Genomic DNA, 10000 nt, shown 5'->3' with positions numbered 1-10000 from the left:
TGTACTCACGTAGTACCTATGTACTCATCTAGCACCTATGTACTCACCTAGCACCTATGTACTCACCTATATGTGCTAGAAGGAGGCGCATGGACCAGGTCTAGGAAGCTAAATTACCTTTTAAGGTATCATCCGTTCTAGATCATCCCACTATAGTCACTATAGTCTCCCACACAAGTGCTTCCTTACGTCCCTATGGCTCAACTAAGTCTATATTGCCATCGAGTCCTCTATTCCTTCTCTTGAGTATAATAGAGGGGACCGCGATCTTCTCTCTATCAAGAGCTATAGAAACCTTTTGTTGTGATATTATCGGCGTTTTTATTTCTCGTTTCTAACGTATTCATCAAAAATTAGTTTTCTAAAATTCTTTTTTTTTTCTTTTCCATATCTCTGGACTTTGTTTATCTTACTCTATGTCTTTCATGGATATAGATTTAACACTAAGGGCTACATTATCAATTGTTTGTCTGCAATAGGAAGCATAGTGTGGCATTTGAGTTACTGTGACAAGTTCCTGAAGGCTGCTAACTTTGCTAACTTTGCTTTACTCCACCGAAGTCATTTTATGTAACTGTGCCTATAGTGGCAGGCTTCGGCTATGACAACTCTCAAACATTGTGTTTACTTTTTTCCTGACTCGGGTATTTGGAGTTTCATTATGTGTTGTCCCCTGGTACTTACTCATTTAGATTTCGATTTACATTACTGCGTTTGTTTATGCTTTCAATCCCTGGAACCATGCCTCAGAGCGATGTTTGTTAAGACTGGTCACAGGAGTCCCAGAAACATGTCTTAGACCCCACCTGAGATGTAATGGACCCTGCGACACATGTCTTGGACCCCACCTGAGGTGTAATGGACCCTGCGACACATGTCTTGGACCCCACCTGAGATGTAATGGACCCTGCGACACATGTCTTGGACCCCACCTGAGATGTAATGGACCCTGCGACACATGTCTTGGACCTCACCTGAGATGCAATGGACCCTGCGACACATGTCTTGGACCCCACCTGAGATGCAATGGACCCTGCGACACATGTCTTGGACCCCACCTGAGATGCAATGGACCCTGCGACACATGTCTTGGACCCCACCTGAGATGTAATGCTAAGAGTTTGTCGTCTGTCAGTGAAGGTCTTTTTAAAGATGTCTGAGACGTCTCGTTTCCACGTGAGACCCAGCGGTGGTCTGGGGGCACCGGTCGTGTATACCCATGGTGGCGGCCCCATGACGCCCGAGACTGGCCCTAAGACTTTTCAGACCTGTGTAGTTTCCACAGGTCTGCTACGCCGTTATCCTGAGTAGAAACAGGAGGCGACAGATCATCATTGCTCCTGTGAAGGAGGGAGGGGGGGGGGCTGTTTGGTTTCCTAACTTCCCACTTTCTTTCACTTTCTTGTCTTTCTTGTTTAACTTTACCTCTCATCTTGAATGCTACTCCTCCTTCCATTTTTTTTTTTTTACATGCCATTCTGCTCCTACTCCTTCTCCTCCTACTTCTCCTTCTCCTCCTCCTCCGTCTCGTATTCTTCTCCGTCATTCTTTGCACCTCCACCGCCACCCTCCGAGTTCATCTTAGCGTCTTTTTTCTTGCAGCTTCCATTAGCAGCGTTGAGTTAATTGCTTTGGTATGGTAATTCCTGCTCTAACCTTATTGTCTTACGGGGCCAGGAAAGTTGGTGGATTATGTGGTTTTTGCTCTCTATCTCTCCCTCTCTCCCTCTCTCTCTCTCTCTCTCTCTCTCCCTCTCTCCCTCTCTCCCTCTCTCTCTCTCTCTCTCTCTCTCTCTCTCTCTCTCTCTCTCTCTCTCTCTCTCTCTGTCTCTCTCTCTCTCTCTCCCTCTCTCTCTGTCTCTCTCTCTCTCTCTCCCTCTCTCTCTCTCTCTCTCTCTCTCTCTCTCTCTCTCTGTCTCTCTCTCTCTCTCTCCCTCTCTCTCTGTCTCTCTCTCTCTCTCTCCCTCTCTCTCTGTCTCTCTCTCTCTCTCTCTCCCTCTCTCTCTGTCTCTCTCTCTCTCTCTCTCTCTCTCTCTCTCTCTCTCTCTCTCTCTCTCTCTCTCTCTGTCTCTCTCTCTCTCTCTCCCTCTCTCTCTGTCTCTCTCTCTCTCTCTCCCTCTCTCTCTGTCTCTCTCTCTCTCTCTCCCTCTCTCTCTGTCTCTCTCTCTCTCTCTCTCTCTCTCTCTCTCTCTGTCTCTCTCTCTCTCTCTCCCTCTCTCTCTGTCTCTCTCTCTCTCTCTCCCTCTCTCTCTGTCTCTCTCTCTCTCTCTCCCTCTCTCTCTGTCTCTCTCTCTCTCTCTCTCTCTCCCTCTCTCTCTGTCTCTCTCTCTCTCCCTCTCTCTCTGTCTCTCTCTGTCTCTCTCTCTCTCTCTCTCTCTCTCTCTCTCTCTCTCTCTCTCTCTCTCTCTCTCTCTCTCTCTCTCTCTCTCTCTCTCTCTCTCTGTCTCTCCCTCTCTCTCTGTCTCTCTCTCTCTCTCTCTCTCTCTCCCTCTCTCTCTGTCTCTCTCTCTCTCCCTCTCTCTCTGTCTCTCTCTCTCTCTCTCTCTCTCTGTCTCTCCCTCTCTCTCTCTTCCTCTCTCTCCCTCTCTCTCTGTCTCTCTCTCTCTCTCTCTCTCTCTGTCTCTCCCTCTCTCTCTCTTCCTCTCTCTCTCTCTCTCTCTTTCTCTCTCTCTCTCTCTCTCCTCTAATCTCTCCTGTCTTGTTTTCCCCCCAGCATGCAAATGAGACAAGTCTGATGACTCTGCCCAGCTCGTTCCTGCTATTAAGGACCTTCTCTTTTCCCCCTCCCTCCCTCCCTCCCTTCCCTCCCTCCCTCCCTCCCTATAACCCCTCCTCTCTACCTCTCCTCCCTCCCTACTTTCCACCTCTCCCTGGCCCACTACATCCACAGTCTCTCCCTCCCTCCATTTACGGACTCTTCGTGATGGACAACAAAGACGCCACAGGTGGCCGTACCATTATATTATTCATCATTTTGGCCTCTATTCACCTAGCAGCTGCGTCTAAGTACCCTGGAGTTAGGCAACTGTTGTGGGTTGTAGGGTGTGGGAAGGTTGTAGTAGTAGTTGGCGTTGTTGAAGTTCGACCCTTGTTTAAGTCGTCTACCTGGCTTCCTGTCCCCGCCACAACAACAGAACAACGTGAGACTTGTTACATTCATTGGGTTATATTTGCAATGATTAGATTTTGGTGTTCTTTGGCCCATTGTTCTTGAAGAACAGACAGACAGCTAAACTTTGCTGGATTTTGTTTGAAAATAAGAGAAGAACAATTGGCCCTTTTAACAATCCTTGAACATATTAGGAAATGTTTAATTTTGAGCAATAGTTTTTCTTTAAAATGATTATCAAATGTACCTTTTAATAAAGTAATTAATGCTAGTAGTTTTAAACAAAACTGTCAGTTCTAATAATACAATATGTTAGATCTTTACTAAATAATAAGGTCAGTTCCTATTATAACCCCTGACCTCTGGATGTAGCCCATGTTATATATATATATATATATATATATAATCTCACGCTACAAGAGGCCATAATTACGGTATATATTACAGGTACGTGAAGGGCCAGTACGTGTCAGCGCACGGGGAGGTGATCAGCCACGTCAACATCAGCACGGTGCACGTGACGGACGGCGGCACGTACAGGTGCACGGCTGAGAACAGCGCCGGCAGCGTGGTGCACTCGGCACGCCTCAACGTGTACGGCCCGCCGCACGTGCGGCCCATGGGCCAGGTGTCGGCCGTGGCCGGGGAGACCTTCCTCGTCACGTGCCCCGTGTCCGGCCACCCCGTGCACAAGATCACCTGGAAGAAAGGTACGTCTGGCCACCCCCGTGCACAAGGTCACCTGGAAGAAAGGTACGTGCGGCCACTCCCGTGCTCAAGGTCACCTGGAAGAAAGGTACGTCTGGCCACCCCCGTGCACAAGGTCACCTGGAAGAAAGGTACGTCTGGCCACCCCCGTGCTCAAGGTCACCTGGAAGAAAGGTACGTCTGGCCACCCCCGTGCTCAAGGTCACCTGGAAGAAAGGTACGTGCGGCCACCCCCGTGCTCAAGGTCACCTGGAAGAAAGGTACGACCAGGCTACCCTGTGCTCAAGGTCACCTGGAAGAAAGGTACGACCAGGCTACCCTGTGCATGTAGAGATGAACAAAGGACTGTGAACAATCGACTGTGGACAATCGACTGTGAACAAACGACTGTGAACAATCGACTGTGGACAATCGACTGTGAACAAAGGACTGTGAACAATCGACTGTGAACAATCGACTGTGAACAAACGACTGTGAACAAACGACTGTGAACAATCGACTGTGAACAAAACAAACTATATATTATGCGGGTTAATCCCTGGTGGAGTGAAGCCTAGAGTTTCGGAGCCTCTCCATGAGGGATTATAGAGGACAAGGAGATTTATGCAGCATTTTACTATGTCTATGATGGATTATATTAAGAGGATTTATGCAGTATTTGACTTCCTTGGTGGCGGATTACAAGAGAATTTATGCAGTATTAGACTTCCTTTACGATGGATTACAAGAGGATTTACGAAGCATCTTAACCTTTTTTTTATGACGGATTACTAGAGAATTTACGCACCATTTGACAACATTTATGATGGACTTCTAGGGATTTAGGCATAACTTTACCTGCTTTACCCATGCCCGTGCCACCCAAAAGGTGGCACGGGCATGAATAGCCCGTAAAAAGTGTATGTATGAGGCAGTATATATATATACACACACATATAACCTGTCCATGTACATAGTGTGTATGATTGTATGACCCAGTATACACACATATAACCTGCCTATGTACAGGGTGTGTATGATTGTATGACCCAGTATACACACATATATAACCTACCTGATGTTGGTTCTATATACAGGGTGTATGTAAGAGCATGTATGACCCAGTACACACACACACACACACACACATATAACCTGCCCTGTACAGGGTGTATGTAAGATAATGTATGACCCAGTACACACACACACACACACACACACACACACACACACACATATAACCTGCCCTGTACAGGGTGTATGTAAGATCATGTATGACCCAGTACACACACGACTGACCTGGTGTTGGTCCCCACAGACGGGGTCCGGCTGCCCACCACCCACCGACAGAGGGTACACGCCAACGGGACGCTGGTGGTGGAGCAGGTCACCCGCGGCACTGACGACGGCCAGTACTCCTGCACCGCCTCCACCAGGCAGGGCCTCTCCGACACCCAGCACCTCACCGTCCGCGTCATGGGTAAGTCTTGTGGCAGCCTGGGGCATCCTGGGGCATCCTAGGGCATCCTGGGACATCCTGGGGCATCCTGGGGCATCCTGGGACATCCTGGGGCATCCTGGGTCATCCTGGGGGAGGGAGACACCCAGCACCTCACCGTCCGCGTCATGGGTTGGTCCTAGGACATCTTGGGGCATTCTTTGGCAGCCTGGGAGATTTTGGGGCATCCTAGGGCAGGGGGAGACCTCCAGTACCTCACCGTCCGCGTCATGGGTAGGTCTTGGGGCATCCTGGGACATCCTGGAGCAGGGAGACACCAATACCTCACCGTCCGTGTCAAGAACAGGTGTAATTTTACTGAAGCAGTACTGAGGAATTCTAGACATATGAAGGTTAGGTTAATTAAAATTTTATATATCATATGAAGATCCGAATGCATTAAGCAATTTAAAATCTATATTTAACTGGAGTAAATAATTTATAGAATAACTTAAATAATTAAATTTTTTAAGAAAATTCGAATTATACATCAATTATGCAAAACAAAAAAGGAAAAATAATAATTTTAAAACTCGGCTTGTTATATTTATTTGGTTTCTTTTTTGCAATTTCATATGTAAAAAATAATAATAATAATATATATTATGAAGCTCACGTAAAGCTCTATAAGTCGTCACAGAAAGCGCAGAAGTTACCATAGAAAAACGGATCAGAGGTGCAAGCCCCGACAACGCGCGAAACTTATAATTGAGCGTCTGAGTTTGGCGCGGAGTTGGAGAAGGCTTTTGTTTACCCCCGGCACCTGTAATATTAACCCGGCACCTGTAATATTTCATTTAGCTGTGCTTCCCTGCATGTATCATGGCGAGCCTTCTTGTCTGGTAACACCGAGAAATGACGACCCTGATCGGTCACAGTGACCCCTCAAACGTGTGCCCCGGTGCAGGTCAACGGCCGGGCTGGCCACTCTTCGTGTGCACGAATACCCTTAGTAGTTCCGAATACCCTTCGTATGGTATTCGGAGCCACTTTGATAGTCGTGTACAAATGATAGCACTAGTAGCAAGTAGTAGGCATCCTGCAGTCTCGGGGAGACTATGGAGTTGCGCCGAGGCTGGAGTGGCCTCTCCAGGGCGCAAAGCCTGGGTAGGTCGATATGGAGGAGAAGCTGTTACCCATGCAGCAGGACGTGCTGCATGGGTGACAGCTTCCCCTTTCCACATTGCAGAAATTTTCCAATCGAAAGGCAAAAGCAAGCAAGGGAGACCCGTAAGTAATAGCAGTAGAAGTAATAGTGGTAGCAAAAGTAGTATTTCATGTTAGAATTCATTGTGCCGGGGGACAGGCAGCCAGTGCTTATATACATGTTTATATATATATATATATATATATATATATATATATATATATATATATATATATATATATATATATATATATATTAAATTACTATCGGCTATGCAACTACTGAGAAAATTATGTTAATTATCCATCATTGCAGAAATTGACACGTTGTTCATTGAATTTAATAACTCTTCTTTATTGATGTTTAGTGTAGATTGAAGCTGCTTCACCACATCTACTGAGATACAGAACATTAGGGGGAAGGTAGAGGTAGAAGTAGAGGTGTAGACTCTTCATCATCATACACACACACACACACACACACACACACACACACACACACACACACACACACACACACACACACACACACACACACCTAGGGCGAGAGATAACAAGCTCGGTAGAGCGACTGATAGGTAGGCTGGTTTGAAAGAGGAGCAAATAGGCTGAAAGAGATATTGAAAAGTAGGCTGATATAGGCAGGGCTGGCATGCAGGATCATATATACATTGGCTGGACAAAAATAAATGAATAACGAGACATAGTCGGAGAAGAATGCTTGTTCATAGACTGGTACAGAAAAGGCATTTACCTGAGTAATAGTCTGACAGAAAAGGTGCAGGTCAGAGGGTGAGTAGGAGTACGGCAAAGGAAAAGGTAGATTCGTGAATGGGGGTGAATAAGTAGCAGCCAGGAAGGTGGGAGGAAGACAGCGGATGGTCGGGAAGGTGGTCCTCGAGAAGAGTCTGAGAGAGAATGCCATGCACGACGTGGAACAGTTAAGATGATAGACAAGCGCGGGTAGAGACAGATAGATAGGGCGTTAAGAACAGGATATAGGTATGAGAAGTAGGCACACAGAGACAGGTAGAGAGGCAGTAGGATGATATAGGCATACAACAGACAGGAAGGGTAAAGGGTGCTGACAGTCAGGCAGCACTCAGTCAAGCAGAGCCTCAGCAGGCTGACAGCCGGATGGCCAATGTGTTTGCAGTGGCGCCGGCCGTTCTGCCTTTCATCTTCGAGGACAAGTTGCAGGCGGGCGAGCGCGCGGGCGCGGCCTGCATCGTCAGCAAGGGAGACCCGCCCATCACCTTCACCTGGGAGAAGGACGGCCGCCCCGTGCAGGAGATCGGCGGCATCTCCGTGTCGGTGGTGAACCCGTTCTCCAACGCCCTCATGATCAACACCCTCACCGCAGCCCACTCGGGCGAGTACACCTGCCGAGCCTCCAACCACTGGGCCGAGGCCACCTTCTCCGCCGCCCTCGCCGTCAATGGTACGCCCACGCCCGCCCACACCGCGGCGCTACACCATGGGCGTCACCACCACCACCACCACCCACATAAACCTACGCTTCTTCTCTCCACTTTTTTCCAGAGTAAACTTGACGTGTCTGTGTTGGGTTTGTCTCCGAGAGAACCCAGACGAGGCCACTCACTTACCGCGACTGTTCTTCCCCTTGCTGCCTCTCCTGGCCTCTCCCAGGGCCCCCCTGGAGTCCTATATCCCTCAGTCAATGCCCCCTGGTCCTATATCCCTCATCCCGAAGCCCCCTGGAGTCCTATATTCCTCAGCTAGGGCCCCCCTGGTGTCCTATGTCCCTCAACCCGATGGCCAGCTTTTAGGACCCCATTTTCACCCCTCCCCTCGCTGGTCAATGTCCTTCTTCTCTCTCATTGTGTGCTGTCTCAAGCGATACTTTGATCTGGTTTCGACCCTGAATATATTTTTTTCTGAGTGTATACCGGCGTTGAGCTTTAGACGTGTCCACCTCGAGGGTTGTTAAGGCCTCAGCTAGGTGGCTGACCAACCACCAAGTGTATTTTAATCCAGGAAAGAAATGATCAGTAAAGCTCTTGAGTGTATACATGCCGAGATGTGGGCCACATTGCTCCTCCTCCTCCTCCCACCCGTCTCGGAGTATGTATCCCAGATGTGCAGTATTATTACAAGCATCTCTGGATACATGTATCATGCCGCATCTGGACGTTATACAAATAATCGTATGTATGACTGCGTATTGGCTTCTGAAGCGTGTCGTGTGGAGTCCCGTGTACTACAGGCCGGGCAGTGATGTGATGAAGTGTATGAGTCTCAGACTGCCTGAACCAGTAATTATAGTGCCCTTCAGGCGTTTTGAGGAACCCGACCATGAAATTCTGTAACTTATTTAAGGGTTGTTCTTGAGGCTTATCAACCTCATGAGTGACCACTGAAGGCACTACTATTTTACAGTCTATCCTGAAAGACTGTTGTCATGAAGAGAGAGTGGATGACCAAAGTCCACACCCAGTGTGGTGGAGATGTAACCAACCCCGGGGCGTCGGGTTACAGCTCGGTGACTGTATCCGTAACACTCGTGGGGTGTTATTGGTGTTCCTCGAGCGACACCTTCCACCTCACAAGACACAAGAAGCTGGTCTAACCGAATCCACGTTAAACTTGAGTTTTGACATGTGGTACCAGCTTGCATGAGGATATTACGTTGTAAACACAGTGTTGGAAAGCAGTCACATTTCTTCAGTGTTAACAGCTTCTCATACAGAGGCAAATCACTCTAAGCTTAGCAGACAGCTGTTTACACAAATCAGCTCCTCCAACATCTGTTTAATAGCCAGCTTGGGCGTTCCGCGGCCTCTGTTGCCCCCCTGCGAGTCTCCAGTCATGTTGTACACAAGCTAACGGCTCAGACTTTAAATGAATGTTATTACCGTTACAACGGAAGCATAGATATAGCTAATCAACATCCCAATATGATTGTTAATTAGCATATCGCATAATGCCTGATTTGTTGTACGTCCCCTGAACAACAATATACTTTATAGAGAAGTCACAGGAAAATATTAAGTCATCATATATGCACATTTTGTGTAGCGACCATATATGGCAAGTTACATATAAGTATACATATCACGACTGTATACACCAAACACAAAAAAAATATATATTTGGGAAGAAACTACATCCATATATATTTGTTAACAAGGTGATTGTCGTTTACCCTTTGATGTGAATGAGCGGAGTGTGTGTGTGTGTTGTTACAGTGCCGCCGCGCCTGGCACCCCTGAACTTCCCGGTGGGCACCCGCGCTGGCATGCAGGCCCGGGCCACCTGTCTGGTGCAGGAGGGAGACCGGCCCCTCGCTCACTCCTGGCAGAAGGATGGCCGCCCACTCGACCCCCGTCTGAACGTCGTTACCTCCCAGCTGGACACCTTCACCTCCATTCTGGTGATCGACCGAGCCACCGCCGCCCACACCGGCAATTACACCTGCGCTGCCACCAACGCCGCCCGCACCACCACCACCACCGCCCGCCTGACCGTTAGCGGTAGGCCGCCCACGCTCCTCACGCCCACTGTGGCGAGACTGACACGTTATTAGGAGACAATATAGA

General features: G+C 48.2%; 1 protein-coding gene across 3 annotated transcripts in view; it reads left to right on the top strand.

Annotated features, from left to right (window-relative positions):
• Nucleotides 1–10000, top strand: part of LOC123744874 (cell adhesion molecule Dscam1) — a 59718-nt gene that overhangs the window by 14436 nt on the left and 35282 nt on the right. For 2 of the 3 annotated variants that reach the window (XM_069311694.1, XM_069311696.1), the window contains exons 5-7: nt 3557–3819; nt 5115–5276; nt 9650–9934. In XM_069311694.1, coding sequence (XP_069167795.1) covers nt 3729–3819; nt 5115–5276; nt 9650–9934 — 538 coding nt within the window. In that variant the 5' untranslated portion in view covers nt 3557–3728. Of the gene's footprint in view, nt 1–3556; nt 3820–5114; nt 5277–7596; nt 7882–9649; nt 9935–10000 lie in introns of all 3 variants that reach the window. The other variant, XM_069311695.1, reaches the window with a different exon arrangement.

This window comes from Procambarus clarkii, chromosome 70, assembly GCF_040958095.1.
Source record: "Procambarus clarkii isolate CNS0578487 chromosome 70, FALCON_Pclarkii_2.0, whole genome shotgun sequence".
NCBI lineage: Eukaryota > Metazoa > Arthropoda > Malacostraca > Decapoda > Cambaridae > Procambarus > Procambarus clarkii.
The sequence above is the reverse complement of the archived record's forward strand: the minus strand, read 5'-3'. Positions and strand labels throughout refer to the sequence as shown.